General features: G+C 47.2%; 1 protein-coding gene and 1 pseudogene across 2 annotated transcripts; both read left to right on the top strand.

Moving 5' to 3' along the window:
• The first annotated feature begins 3,459 nt into the window (after positions 1-3,459).
• On the top strand, positions 3,460-7,507 carry LOC147977269 (disease resistance protein RGA5-like; annotated as a pseudogene). The gene is made up of 4 exons (XR_015601824.1): positions 3,460-4,493; positions 5,005-6,758; positions 6,837-7,044; positions 7,151-7,507. The product of XR_015601824.1 is annotated as a disease resistance protein RGA5-like (transcript).
• A 6,617-nt stretch (positions 7,508-14,124) lies between these two features.
• On the top strand, positions 14,125-15,557 carry LOC147977270 (aspartic proteinase nepenthesin-2-like). The gene has a single exon (XM_087519232.1). It carries the CDS (start codon positions 14,163-14,165, stop codon positions 15,387-15,389), a length of 1,227 nt encoding a protein of 408 aa, XP_087375358.1. The 5' UTR covers positions 14,125-14,162; the 3' UTR covers positions 15,390-15,557.
• Positions 15,558-16,013: the final 456 nt, after the last annotated feature.

Consider the following 16,013-nt stretch of genomic DNA (forward strand, 5'->3'; position numbering starts at 1 on the left):
AGCGACCAGTGCAGTGGTGGTGGAGGAAGGCAGATGCACCAGATAGAGCTCGTCGGGGCTGTAACATCGGTGAAGTATCATCCGGGTTCGAGCGTCCTTAACACAAAAACCAAGCTCGTCAAATTCAATCGTAACAGAATTTTCACGAGTGAAACAACAAACATAAATAAGATTCTTAAGAAGATAAGGTGACACAAGTATGTTAGACAAAGATAAAGGCATGGAATTAGAAGAAAAAGAAGTGTGCCCGACATGTGTAATGGGAAGGTTGGAACTGTCGCCGACAATGATGCGGCGGTCGATGGTGACGGGAGTGAAGGAGGCAAGATTACCAGGATGAGCAAACATGCAGGCCGTGACCCCGGTGTCCATGTACCAATCACCGCCTCCAGTATAGTTGTTCGGCGTAGGGGCGGTGTGCAGCGCGGTGAGAAGCACCGGATCCCAAGATGCCGGTGGCAGCGCTGGCGAAGGTGACGAGGACGCCATCGGGAAGCTGTAACCACCACTTAGCTGCGGCGGTGGGTACCCTCCACAGGGCTGCAGAGCCACGTAGTATGCCTGATGTGCCAGCGGACGCGACACGGGAAGAGTCGGCGCAGGGGGCCCATGGGACCGGCATGGTGTACGCATGAATGACACCGGTCCACGGGTTGTACCCGGTGGCCCACGGAGATGGCACCTGGAGCTGCTCCTGCTGACGAGGCGCGTCCGCGGCTTGCGGCTGCTGCTGGCCGCCGCGCCCTCGGCGGCGCCTTTCGGGAGCAGCTGGTGTTGTTCCCGAGCTTGAACTCCGTCGGCACCGCGACGAAGTGCTTGGTGAAGTCTAGGGGCATGGGGATGCACTCAAGCTTCGGTGCAAGGATGACCTTGTAGAAGTGAGTTGGGCCATCCTCTTGATGCTAGTGGCCGTAGTTGCGGCGCTTGTTGCTTGGGGGCTCCTCCATGCCCTCGTCGTCTCCACCCTCGGGCGTCTTAGGGTCTTCCTCGGCGGTGGGCGGCAGCACAACCTTGTCGGGCATTGGGTGAAGGGGCTGCTTGCCCTTGTTGTCAACGGCCGGGAGCACCTCCGTGCCCATCTCATTGCTGTCCTCGATCTGCACACAATTCATGGAGTCACGCACAACACATAGTTCATGGCTAATTGAAGAGCTTGTCGTTAAAATGGCATGACTGTCACTCTTCTCCTCCTCTCCATCCTCCCCTATATTTACTCACCCTGCCCACCACTACTTACCCACCCCCTCTCTTCTCTCACTGTCAACCTTCCTCCTCCCCATCGCCATGAGCTCTAGCTCCAGCTCCAACGCCAATCTCTTCCCTTGGGGTATTGGCTGGAGGGCCTTCTTCCTCGGGTGGACGGCTGGTGACCGGACCAAGTTCGAGAACACTATGGAGGTGTGCTCGAACTTCGGCTCCATGCTGGACATGCAGAAGGAATCTAATGCAGTGCTCATGAAGGCCAGTAAAGAAGAGTTGAAGACGCTGATTCCTGACCCAGCAAAGGGCGCGATGGCAGTTGACATCATTCGCTGGGCCATGAATCAGGCCGTCTTCGTCGACGGTAAACAAAGGAAGAAGTGGTGCAAGTACAAGACCTACTGGGCTCCTAATGGCCGTCGTGCCGCAGTGTACTGGGAGACGACTATCGCGCCGCCGGCGGTCCTCATCGGCGGGGAGCCTAAGGAGGAGGAAGAAGAAGCGCTGCAGATGCCAGCGAGGGCGCCGAAGCCAGGCCGTCGTTCCTGGCAGATCGACCTCGACTCCGTCGAGGATGATGACGACGACCCGCCGGCCCGCACGACGATGAAGAAGAAGATGAAGGCCAGCGGCTCGACCAGCCGCTCCGCACGCCGGCGACGGCTGCCGCGGTCAGCCGGTGTCCGTTGTCCACCCCCTATCCCCCAATCCCCCAATCCCCCTTCTGCATTCCGATCTTGCATGTATGAACTCGTATGAACTGCTATGAACTAGTATGAACTACCCCTATGCTTATCTACATATTCCCCATTCCCCTCCGCCGTGGATCGAATATATCGCCGTGGATCGAATCTAGCGTGCATGTCCAAGAGAGAGAAGTCCTTACCGCCATTGATGGAGTCCGGTGGTCTTCTTCCTCTGCTCCGATCCGTCGCCGGCGGTGAGAGTTGGGAGAGTGGGGAAGAGTGGGGAGATGGAGCGATGAGGGGCGGTGAGGCTAATAACTGTCGGCGCTTCGGGAAGCAACGCGACTTCTCGAGCGTGGCCGCGCACGTGCAGCCGCCGCCGCCCACATGCACCGCTCGGGCTTGGCCCTGAAAAAACTGCCGATTCGTGCGTTTCCAGTGAGCCAGGCACAAAGGTGCTTTAAGAAACGTGCGATACAGGTCCAATAGTGTATGCGGGCTACCAAACAGACTGATCACTTTCCGCGTGGGCTTGATCGAGGCCTATGCAGGCAACCAAACACGTCCAAGCTGCCTCGCCGCACTGCCGCTCGCAGGTGCCTGCAAACTATTTGATAAAATATCACATCAGAGGGTGGAGATGAGTGAAGTGAATGGAGCAGGAAAAGACTACAGACATGTGCGGCCCTCCTGTCATAACGGTCAGGTCTGACAGTAGGGCCACCCTCTCATAATCATACTTATCTCGTCTAAAACAACAATTAACCAAAAGTAATAGTTTTCAGCACAAAAATTAGCTTAAAGTGGTAGTTTTTTTTGTTGATGTTTTGAAAGTGGTTGTTCAGTGGGACCGAAACCCCAATGTGACAGCATCGACTCTGCCTAAACAGATATTTTTGTCATCAAGTTTTCTAAAAATGTTTCTTTCATTTCTGTCCAAACTTAAACAAACGCAACATCACGCACCAACATGTTTCTAGTTCACTTTAAGAGCAAGAGCATGATTAATAGTGTAGCCAAGGGATGGCTATATGCAGCTGCCATGTTATTTAGAGTCATCGTATATAGTCACTCGTGGTAACTGGACTATAACATTGACTCACAAAGTAATACTTTTATCAACCTTTTTTTTTGCATTCATTACATTTGCATCGGGCATGTATAGAGCTAGGCTCTCGCACGAAAGTCCACTTTCCTTATTTTTTACATGTCTCTTATCTCCATATAGACAAAAATATCATATAAAACAGGCTATAAACTCTTTTTATACTTGCTCTAAACGAGCAACACCAGTTGTCTCCTCATGCATGCATGTGCCAACCATCGATCATTAGGTGAGGCAAAGAAAAGCTTGCAAGTACCACTCAGCACGCACCACCCTGCAGTTTCCTGGCTCTTTCCGCCCGGCCGGCTGCAAAGTCTGTTCCTTAATTTACTCGCTTAAGACCGTGTCTTACTTTGCTTAGTGGACATGCAACTAACAACCACTACCACTCGTAAAATATCATTATAGACTCACAACTAACGAGAATAAAGACAATGATACAGACGCTCCCTGCAGGCTGCAGTTAACATCTCCCTGTCTCCATCTGACACGAGCTAGCTGTTCTTAGTTCGTCTAGACCCAACACTGTCTAGCTATTCGTTAGCTGAGCCAAAGAAAATCTCTTGCCTGCTTCGGTCCTCTTCCATTTTCCTGCACTTGTCCGAGCTATTCTCTCCACTACCACAAAACACACAAACAACACCCACGAGCTATTCTCTCCACTACACACCATCAATGGCACCTGCGGTGAGCGCTGCACTTGGCGTCTTGGGTCCCCTGCTGGTGAAGCTTGCCGACTTGCTTGCCGGCAAGTTCGGCCGGGTGCGAGGTGTCCGCCGCGAGATCCTCTCCCTCCAGTCCGAGCTCACCAGCATGCACGCCGCGCTCCAAGAATACACGATGCTGGAAGACCCAGGCGTCCAGGTGAAGGCCTGGATATCACTTCTCAGGGAGGTGACCTATGATACCGAGGATTGCGTCGATAATTTCATCCGCCGTGTCGGCAACCACGGGCGTCGCGGCGGCTTCAAGAAACTCTTCCGTGACACCACTCGCTTCCTTAGGACGCTCAATTCTCGATGTGGGATTGCCGACCAGATCCATGAGCTCAATGCCCGCATCAACCATGTGAAAGAGCTCAAGGATAGTTACAAGCTGAGTGAGACTCCCTGTAGCAAGACTGGGCATGTGTCCGTGGATCCTCGGCTGCACGCTCTTTTTGCTGAGGATGCACACCTTGTGGGTGTGAACGGTCCAAGAGATGATCTTGTCAAGTGGATGGTGAATGAAGAAATCTCCTCGAGTAAGCATCGCAGGGTGCTGTCTATTGTTGGTTTTGGCGGATTAGGAAAGACAACGCTGGCAAACGAGGTGTATCGCAAGATTCAAGGGCATTTTCAATGTCGGGCTTTCATCTCGGTCTCACAGAAGCCTGATATAAAGAAGATTGTCAGAGATGTGATCTACAAAGTGTCTTATCCTCATGGATTCATAAAAGATATCGATACCTGGGACGAAATGACATCTATTGCAAAGCTGAGAGAGCTGCTACAATATAAGAGGTAATTTCAGCTCATCTTCCATTGTCACAAAACATATCTCACGGTTGTTGTTGTTGTTATTTTCGGAAATTAATTGTATATGGATTTATCACGTACATAAAATAGTACTGCAGTACTATTGGTTAAATAATTTCAAGCAACCTTATAACATGTACAATAAATACTACTGTTAGAGTAATTCGTACTTATTAATTTGCATCAATACGTGTGTTAGTAGAAATAGGGAAGTACAGCACGAGTCAGTTTGATTTTCATATACTATACTAGTAGTTTAAGTTAGGATGTCAACCGGGTCCCGTTTAAACCCACTAATTATCTAACAGTTCGAAAATTTCTTTTTCTTTCTTTTCGGGAAAATCAACTATGGAGCTAGCTAAAGCTAACTAAACAGGACTTGCGGACGCCCCTTATTTGCCATTTACGTCCCTAGTTTAAGTAGAAGTACTATAGCATGAGTATATTTAAGTTTTTGGTTGAATATTTGATGTATGATGTTTGCTACTACTATTAGGTATCTTATTGTCATTGATGATATATGGTCTACGCCAGCATGGGAAGCTCTCAAATGTGCTTTTCCAGAGAACAATTATTCAAGCAGAATTATAGTTACCACACGCATTGTTGATGTAGCAAGGTCGTGTTGTCCCGGTGGTGACGACCGCATGTATGGAATGGAAACCCTCAATGGTATTCACTCTAAAATATTGTTTTTTAAAAGAATATTTGGCTTCGGGGATCGGTGCCCTGATATGTTGAAAGAAGTTTCAAATGAAATCCTGAAAAAATGTGGAGGCTTGCCACTGGCAATTATTAGTATATCTAGTTTGTTAGCAAACATACCTATTGTCAAGGCAGAGTGGGAGAAGATTAAAAGGTCAATCAGTTCGGCACTGGAGAAAAATCAAAGTCTAGAGGGAATGAGTAGCATACTATCCCTTAGCTACAATTACCTTCCACCTAATCTCAAGACATGTTTGTTGTATTTAAGTGCCTTCCCCGAGGATCATGTGATTAACAGAAACATGTTGGTGAGGAGATGGATAGCAGAAGGCTTTATATCTGAAGAACGTGGACAGAGCCAACAAGATTTTTGCCAACCACTACTTCTATGAGCTTATCAACCAAAGCATGGTCCAACCAGTGGGCATTGAGCATGATGGTAAAGTAAATGCTTGTCGGGTCCATGACATGATGCTTGAAATTCTTATTTCAAAATCGGTGGAAGATAATTTCATCACCGTGGTTGGCAGTGGCCAAGCAAGTTTGGCTAATCGTCATGGTGTCATTCGACGATTGTCAATCCAACACATTGACCAAGAGCTTGCATCTAGATTGGCAAATGAAGACCTAACTCATGTTCGATCTCTGACAATAACAACATCATCAGGTTGTCTCCAACACTTGCCTAGTCTTGTTAAATTTGAAGCTTTACGTGTACTGGATATTGCATCTGGTCACGATTTGGGGGACTATATTATGAAAGGTTTGGACAAGCTGCTCAAGCTAAGATACCTCAAACTTAGGGACAAGGGTATATTGAAGCTACCACCAGGGATTGTGAAGCTACGTGATCTAGAGACTCTAGACTTACAAGGTACGGCTGTGAAAGAGCTGCCAGCAGGATTTGTTCAGCTGACTAAATTACAACACCTAATCACTGAAAATGATATAAAGGTACCAAATGGGATAGAAGTTATGATGAACCTACGGGTGATCTCAAGATTTGATATCAGCCAGAGTCCAACAAATGTAGTGCAGTATCTGGGCAACCTGACCAATTTAAATAGACTCGATGTACGATTGGAAGGAGGAGAATCTGAAGAGCACAAGAGGCATGAAAAGATGTTCCTTTCCTCGTTGTGCAAGCTTGGCAACAACAAACTCCAGTATTTAACGATAACTAGAGAGGGTGGTTCCTTGGAGTTCTTAGATTCTTGGTCCCCTCTGCCGACATCTCTTCATACATTTAATATATCCAGCAACTCTTGTTTCACAAACTTTCCAAAGTGGATTTCACCTGCTCTCACCAACCTTTCTTTTCTGCGCATCAATTTAACTGAATTGACAGTGGAAGGTCTGCACACTCTTGGGGAGCTCCCGGCATTACTTTATCTGCATTTGAAGTTGGACACAGGACCAAAAGATGGCCTTACAGTCCAAGGTTTTGGCTTCCCAAGCCTGAATGTGTTTATCACCTCTGCACCGAATGGGGCAAACATTATGTTCGTGAAAGGGGCCATGCCCAAGCTTCAGGTCCTTCATGTGGTAATCAGTGCGCCACTGGCAAATACTTATGGTTTCTATTCAGGCATTGAGAATCTTCAGTGTCTCAAACGGGTACAGGTGTGTATACCAAGCGAGGGTGCGACACCTTCCGACGACACACCTGCAGCTGCTGCGATCAGGAAGCATGTAATGGCTGCATTCCTTCGTGAAGCAGATGCTAATCCAAACCATCCCCCAGTTATGTTTTTGGACGAGATGGACTCGATGAAGTTTTTTGCGTTGATGGAGAAATCAAGGAAAAGGAGAATGGCGATACCTGCAACAGGTATTAAAAGTAGCAAGTTGTATCATTCTTCTTTGGTAGTAGATCACATCCCTTTGACTGTTCTGGCTTCTGAAACTCACTCGTGCTTTTTGTTTTGTACGGTTAGGAGATGATGACAGCGGCTGACTGGCTTAGCTTGCTGGGAGTATGGCGTACGGGAGGACCGAAGCTACTGTTGCTTTTAAAAGCAGATGAGAATACAAATTAGTAGAAGCTCAAACACTGCAGGACTACCTCCAAAAGGAGTGATCTCAGTTGCTACTTGCTAGTTGCTACATACATCATGTTTTGTTTTTCAGTAGATTGATTGCTTTCGGTAATACAAAGACTTAAGTATGTTTGCATTCTGGATAGTTGATGATGATCTCTGTTGAACACTTGTATTGTACAAGATGTTGCCCCAAGTAGCTTATTAAGTACCGAATTCAAATATTTGATCCTCAGAGATGAAGATTTCATAAAACATACTCTCTACATGGTAGAGCTATCATATTACCATTGAAAATTACAAACTACGAGTGCTCTATCTATTGTTCTATTCCTGGTCTCTGCACTCTATATCTCGTTTGTTGTAACACTTCTGCTTTGTTACGATCCCCAACATATCAACGGAGAGTATCTACATACCACTTCGTCATAAAAGGTAGGATGGTCTGTTTGACACGAAAAATAATAACAAACGACAATGGTTGTCGTGTTACTATCTCTCTACGCGCCAGGGGAAATGAAAAATTGCGAGCGCGCCAGTGTACTGAGTACACAATGAAAAGGATGCGGGAAACAAGGATTTCATTAATCTCATTGGAGAAACAAAAGTACAAGATCCCGTAAAGAAAAAGTGCGCTCTGTGGCCTACTAGCGCGGCCAGCCTGACTATGGCGATTGCGGTCTCCTGGTTCCCGGTGCCTCGGAAGGCTCCCGGTTAATTACTCCTGCGGGTTGCTCCGCGAGATACCTCCGATTAAGCTGTGTGGTCGTCTTCGTCGTCTTCGCTTCTCGTCCTCCATGCATGATGATGGTGATGTGTGTGTGGGTAGCGGCAGAGCCCGTGTCCTTGTCGGTACACGCGCCGCAAGTGGCGTGGCCTTAGCGGTGGCCGCGCCCGCCCTCGCCGTCGTGCCTCGTCGGTCTTGGCGGCGTTGGAGTAGTTGGTGTTGGGGTAGCATGGGTCGCGGTCAGCTCAGACTTCTTGATGAACTGTTGCTTCATCGGGGTGTTCAAGGGGCTACGCCTTGCGGGAGTAACGGTTTGGGGAGACCGGCGTCAGTGTAAAAATAAACTGACACGCGCTCACATTGGCGTGGCCGGGGTGGTTGGCGCCTCATCTTGGCTAGACGCCAAGTATTTGGCGGTCTGCCAAGGCAAAGGCGCCGCCTCACAGGGCCGTGGAAAGTGGTGTCGCAAAGGCCGCATCGCCTTGGGCTGGTACTGCGCGAAAGAGTGACCTGTGCGCCGGCGATGCCATGGACCTGTACACTAAGGACCTGTCCGCCATGGTGGGTGCGCCTCTCGAAGGAGGGACCGGTCTTGGACAGCGTCGTTGCAATCTTTGGTTCAGTGATGGATCTGTACGCCATTGACCTGTTCGTCGGGGACGCGGGCCCCCTAAAGGAAGAACCGGTCTTAGACCCGTCGTTGCGGATATTGGTTCCACCAAGGATCTATACGTCGTGATGGGAAAGGCGGGGGCTGCGTTGTCGGCGAGCTCCGGTTCCGCCGCACAGTCCCCTCCAAGAGTGTGACACAAAACCTGTCCACCGTGGCCTTGTTCATCGCAATCTATGCGTCATGAAGGGAAAAGCGAGACTCGGGCTGCGTCGTCAGCGAGCTCCGGTTCCGCCATGCTGTCTCCTCCAAGAACGTGATGCAAAACCTGTACGCCTGTGTATCCTTTGTCGTGAACCTGTTCACAGTGGCCCTGTTCGTCGCAATCTGTGCGTCGCGACCTGTACACCGTGGGCTATTCGCCGAGCGCCATGAAGGCCGCCATGGTAGAGCGCCGGGGCTAGCGGTTGAGCCGCGTAGTTGGCGAGCTCCGGCAGCTCCTGAGTCATCTCCAGCTAAGAACATGACACCTGAAAATAAAAGGCTTGGCGTAGACAATCTCCGGCGGTGTCGGTGCAGTTTGCTGTTTCGGAGCCGTCATCTCCGGCGGCGGCGATGGGATCACACGAGGGTCATCTCCGGTGACCGGCACATATTTTCCTCGTAGCGCATGCATGCTAGAGAGGAGACAGAAGGAAATAGATGTATTAGATCAAAATCTCACCCTTCGGGAACGTGAGCTTGGTGTTCATGTCGCCGAAGTCCTTGCCGCCCTTGTACGGATGGCCGGTGGTCTCCGTTGCGGCTGTGGTTCCTGCAAGATGCGTTTTGCGTTTGGTGTTTTGTGAAGGGTTTGCCGTGTGTTAGATGGATGGGCGTGATGGCTGGCTGATGAGTTGGATGGATGCGTGCTTGGTGGCTGGTGAGTGCGCCGGCGACGGATGGATGTAGCACCGGCGACGAATGGATGAATCTCCTGATGGATGGGTGTGTGCGTTGTGAAGGGCGGCGGCCTTGTGCCGTCTCTCCGTCTCTCCCTGCGTGAAGGATCTGTGCCTTTATATAGGCAGGCGGCTAGGGTTGCTTGCGATCCCTGCGGCAAGGTAGCACGCCGCCGATTTTCAGTTGGGCGAGCGCCTCGTTAGCGAGAAGCGTGGAGCGGTGCTTATCTCTTCCCACGGTGGCAGCTCGTGCATGCTTATCCCAACCATTGACCAGTCCACTAATCTGTGCCTAATCAGCCTATGACTATACGGTGGACCAGCTGAGACACGTACAAATTATATCTATGCGGTGAGCTAGAGCGTGGCTTTTGAACTAGTATCGTGTCAGGTTGAAACATTGGCCGTAATATTTAATTATATATCCATGATTAAGCCTGCTAGTTAACATGCAATGTATGCATGCATCCGTTTCTGATTCTTTAGTCCACACTAGAAAAAAAAAGTTAGTGAAACAGTAATGGCCATCTTGTGAGCTTTAGCTAGATACACGTAGGCACGGAGAAGCTTTCCCATTTACGTGCACATGCAAAACACCATCAAATTTGTTCCTCCTGTGATTCTAAGAGAATAGTTAGAAAAAACATTATAAAAACTTTCCGCGCTCATAGATACTTCGCGCGACAAAATCTCGTCGAACATGGTCTTTTTTCAAAATATGCCGCCCGTTCCGACAGGCGGCCTGTGTACGTACCATATATACATGGCCCGGTGTACATGGCATACCAGAACCCTATTTGGCGTCCTCAGCTTTTTTCCCCTTTGCTTTTAATCTTCAAAATCAACTTTTTTTCCTTTTCCTTTTAACCTTCAGAAAATATGCACCTTGGGAGGAGATTCGAACTCCAACCCTGAAGGTTCACTTCAGATTCTAGTAACCAACCGGGTAAAAGGTTACTTGCTATGGCAACTAGCTTTATTTTTCTTTTGTTATCTGGCAAATGTAACTTCGTGAACTTTTAGGCCAATTTTTTTTCATCTTTTTTTAAACTGGGTGTTGTTCTGTTTTATTCTGGATTTTTTACTTTATTTTTTTTTCTGTTTTTTCACATGCCTGAACTTTTTTTAAAAAATTCATGACCTTTTTCTCAATTTTGTGAATCCTTTTCAATTTCTCAAACTTTTTTTTGCAATTTTTTTAGTGAACCTTTTCTGGAAATCTGCGAATTTTTTAAATCCGTGAACAGTTTATCAAAATCGATGAACTTTTTCCAAATCCATAAACGCGTGGGCTGGCCCAAAAGGCGCCCAACAGGAGCAATGCCGTTTCCTAGTTGGGCCAAGGCCTAAGATTGGTTTCCATTTTTTGTCTCTCTTTCCATTAATTCATCTTTCTATTTTGAACTTTATTAGTCTTTTGTTTGCTGATGCCTCTTGTTGTTGAATTGCTCATGTTCCTGGGCTGCTTATACGTGTTAGAATCCTTCCTTTACCATCTCACACTTGGATAGCCCTTCTCATAATTGATAGGGTTTGTGTGCTAAGCAATACATGGCAATTAGGTGCTTCACCTCTTAGTTATAATGGATGCTCTGTTTCCTGTGAGGCTGAGATGTGCACATGAAACTGCACATAGACCACCCGATACTCTACTGCTGGACAATCACTCTTTATACGTCCATTTTGCCTGTTGTTGATATACGCATGTATTATATGCTGCCTGAAGAATTTGTGCTCTAACCCGAGCATCTTGGTTGCACTTGCATGTAATCTGACAATCTGCATCAGAAGAGTAGTACAGCACTAGTGTGCACTTGACTTGATCCCTGGCTAAGTTGCATTTTTAGCACATAGATCTGAACCTGCATATTGTTTGCTCCTGCACTCCTCAAATTGCAAAGCTACTTTCCTCCACACAGATCTTTTTTCATCTCTTCCGCTAGATGGACTGTATGTAGCAACTCTTACTGGAATTGTTATTGTCTGCTGAAACCTGGAGTGAAATCCATGGGAACACTCTGCTGTCACCTGTCAGTACTGAACCTCAATTGGGATACTGTAACATCTGGTGCGCGGCCGTTTGCTACTGGCACCCCCCACCGGGCATATCTGCTATGATGTCCTATTTATTTAGGCATTCTCGAGTTTGGCGGAAGACATACTTGTTTGGTCATCTTGCTGCTGTTCATATTTGCTTGGTATTGGTTTTCCCCACTTGCTTTGCTTTGCTGTCTATTGTGTTCAGATTATTTTTCTGTTCTTTTTTCCTTTTGTGGTAGGTCTTAGGTGCCGAGGGTTTAATGCCCGAGAGGTTGCTGATGTGTCTAGAGGCTATCCATATTGATAATCTGTACTTGTATATGATCTGCAATATGCTGAATTTGCTCCCTTTTGACGACATGATCTGCTAGATGTGAACCACCACCAGTCCACCATTCGATGCGGATATTGAAACAGCACACCGTTAACCTGATACCGCTGCTGGTTAGATGACAAGTAGATAGAAATTAAAGCTCCAAGTTGTCAGTTTCTTATGTAGTGTTATTCTACAGGGAAATAACTTGGTCATTGCTGGTTTCACTAGCTCATATCTGAGCTGACAATCACAACCAGTACAGGCGGTTAATTAACCGATGTTGCCTTTTGTTGTTGAATTGCTCATGTTCCTGATCTGCTTATGTGTGTTAGAAATTAGAATCCTTCCCTTCACCGTCTCACTCTTTCATATCCCTTCCTGTCATAATTTATGGGTTTGTGTGCTAAGCAGTGCATGGCAATTATTTGCTTCACTTATTGGTTATAGTGGAAGTGGATGCTTTGTTTCCTGTGAGGCTGATATGTGCACATGAATCTACACATAGACCACTATATACTCTACTGCTGGACAACCTCTCTTTATAGGGTCATTTCGCCTATTGTTGATATTGTCCTTTCAAATGCATTTATTGCGAGTGCCTTTGAGGTGCTGTATACATGCATCACTCCCCCCCACACCAGTGTCTACTACCTTGTAGGCATAAATAATTTAAGACACACGATAGCCATCACATTGTCATTCAGGCCTCATTTGGTTTGGAGGATTTTCATAGGAAAAACATAGGAACAAGGATTCCGAAGGAAATTTCCTATATATGGATTCGGTTTGTAGGAAATGCGTACAGGAATTTCTAGGAATACTACTCATTTCCTATGTTTTTGAAGGAAACTACACATCCACTCAAAACTCATTTTGCGCGTAGGAACGAGGCAAGTCAATTCCTCTCCTAATTCATACGTTTTAATTTCCTCCAAACCGAATGAGCCCTCAGTATGAAATTACAACCTTATAAGACAGACACGAGGTGCTGTATAAATTATTTATAAGAGAGACACTTGGTTATCTAAGTTGATTACAGACTGTACGAGAAACTTTTTTGACCGCATGAGAAACTTGGTAACTACTCCCTCCGTTCCATATTACCCGTCGCTGATTTAGTACAACTTGTATTAAATCAGCGACGGGTAATATGGAACGGAGGGAGTATAAACATCGCGATCGTCACCACAAGGATCATTATATCTTCCAGGCGTGAATAGCTCTGCCCTAAATAGCTAAAGGTAAAAATACAACCATGATCAGTGTCTCAGTGATGAGATGAAGTGCATTGACAACCGTAGCACAAGGCCATATTTCAGGAGAATTACAACTTACATATTTTGCAAACCAAAATTAAGTTTCTAAAAATTATGTGGTCTAATAATCTGAACTTGTCATCTCATCATGAATTTTCATTTCTCACGAAATGCACACCAACAATCCCAATAATATAGGTACTAGACCTACTTATTTCCAGCCTGTTTTAACATCTAGTATTAAATAATTTGCCACAAAACACGTCTATTAAATAGCATGTTTGGTGTTTATCTCTAGAGCATGTTTTCTTTTTTTGTGAACTATCTCTAGAGCATGTGAAATAAATGTTTGTGTAAGATCATGGGCTATCTCGGCCCAATTTGTCAACCCTGTTTTCCATTGTTCATGGGAGGTAACCCAAAAATAATCTTAGTTTCACGCTGAAAAACATAATCTCAGTTCAACGGTGGAACCCTAATCTCAAATCAATCACTAAAAAAATCAGAATAAGAGTCGCTCTGTACATTTTAAGACTGCAACAACCATATACAGAGAACTGGATATCCTTGACCAATGCCTTTATTTGTTTTTGGAGATGATAGATGTATTTTTTGAATTGAAGTCACTAGTTCCTTCTTCGATATCACTCCATTAATGCGAAGATCACTTTAAATTTATAGACAACAAAAGGCATTCTAGCCTCTAAATGAAATGAATCCATATTCAAGAATGTGAAGATCACATTAAATTTGTATATAGATCAACGAAAGGCATTCTAGCCTATAAATGAAATGAATCCATGTTCCGAGATGCGAAGATCACATTAAATTTATAGACCAACAAAAGGCATTCTAGCCCCATAAATGAAACGCATCCATGTTGAGGATACTAGCAAAATCCTTGAGAACAACTTCGTCCCATTTAATGGAGTGGCATCCAAGAAGAAAATCTATACAAGAACATCCAATATAAAAGGGTGCCAGTCCATCGAGGAATAAGAAGCACAAAAATAAGCAGCCATGTTCAAATTACTTTCAAGACTTCTTCTCCGAGTTTTCTTCCTGAGCTTTGCGCTCGCATGGGCGAACCCGAGCAACACGACCGGCCTAAGCTTCCAGCTAGTCGCCCTTGGTCGGGCAGTCCCTGACGAGCATGCCAGCAATGGCTCGGCCTACACCACCGAGGACCTGCGTCTGCCGATTTCAACATCGGCCCGGTATGCTTACGGCGTGTTTGTGTCGCTCGGCACCGGGGAAGGCACTAGGCTGAAGGTCCTCGGCCTCGACACCGAAATCAGCACATCGTGGGTGATGTGCGAGCCGTGCCACCCGTCGCCGCCGCAGGTCGGCAACCTCTTCTCACCAAGCGCGTCGCCCACATTCCACGGCGTCCACAACAACGATCCTGTTTGCACCACACCCTACAGGAAGACGGCTCACGGCTGCTCCTTCCACTTCTCTTCGGTCACCGGGTACCTCTCGCGCGACACCTTCCACCTCCGCACCGGCCGATCGGGCGCGATCAGGGAGTCTGTTCCTCGTGTTGTGTTTGGTTGCGCACACTCGTCCACCGGGTTCCACAACGACAACACCCTTGGCGGGGTGAGCCACCTGCCGCTCTCGCTCCTGACACAACTTGGTGGGCACGCCAGCGGGAGGTTCTCCTACTGCCTCCCCATGCCCACCGTGCACAATCCCCATGGCTCCCTCTTGCTTGGCGCGGACGTCCCAAGCCCTCCACCGCATGCCCATACGACCAACCTCGTCATACATCCCGGCGTCTCAGGCTACCACCTCAACCTTGTCGGCATCACCCTAGGGTACAAGCGTCTCAAGATCGACAAGCGTGTCTTCGTCGGCCACAGCTGCAGCATCAACCCAGCAGAGACCATCACACATTTCGCAGAGCCGATATACCTTGTCGTGGAAAAAGCATTGGTGGCGCGTATGAAGGAGCTAGGGTCGGACCCGGTGAAGGGGCCACCGGGCGGCCCGCTTTGGTTTGACTGGATGTACAAATCGGTGAAAGAGCAACTCCCCAACATGGCGTTTCACTTTGAGGGCGGCGCCGAGCTGTGGTTCACATCCAATCGGCTGTTTGAGGTGCACGGCATGAATGCTCGGTTCATGGTCGCGGGCCGTGGGTACCGCCGGACGGTGATTGGCGCCGCACAGCAGGTCAATACGCGGTTCACGTTCGATGTCTCCCGCGGGAAGCTGTCCTTCGTGTCGGAGGTGTGCGACTGAGATGCATGTGGCAGCGCAGCCTAGCTTTGTTCTTGTTGTATTTCAGAAAATAATTGCGAATTTGCATTCCTATATCATATTGCCGAATGAGTAGTGTTATTTCCAACTTGAAGTACGTTCGTATGGACGTTTTGTTAAATTTAAAAGATATGCAAGAATATGCAGCTATGTAGCGGAAATCCAACTCGGTGTCCAGGCTCATCTGCTCCCACTCAGAAAAAATATCAAAATAAATACTAGAAAAATTCAAAAAATCCAATATTTTGTGGGTGGTAGATAATTTGATGCGTGAGGTTCGCTCTAAATTTCAACTCATTCGGACATCTGAGCAACTCTCGGCAAAAAACACAAATCAGGTCAGAACAGTGCGTGAACAGTAAACATTTTTACCGACCCCGATTTTGTCTTTTTTGCCGAGAGCTGCTCAGATGTTCAAATGCGTTGAAATTTGGAGCGGACCTCACGCATCAAATTATCTACCACCCAAAAAATTAGAATATTTTAAATTTTTCTAGTATTTTTTTTGATTTTTTTTTTGAGAGGAGGTGCAGATGAGACCGGGAGCAGAAACTCTGCGTCCGCTATGTAGGCACTATTGTGGAATGTCTCCCCGAGGTCACTGTT

The sequence above is a fragment of the Triticum urartu genome, chromosome 4A, assembly GCF_056163025.1.
Source record: "Triticum urartu cultivar PI428250 chromosome 4A, HENAU_Tu73, whole genome shotgun sequence".
In the NCBI taxonomy this organism is placed as follows: domain Eukaryota; kingdom Viridiplantae; phylum Streptophyta; class Magnoliopsida; order Poales; family Poaceae; genus Triticum; species Triticum urartu.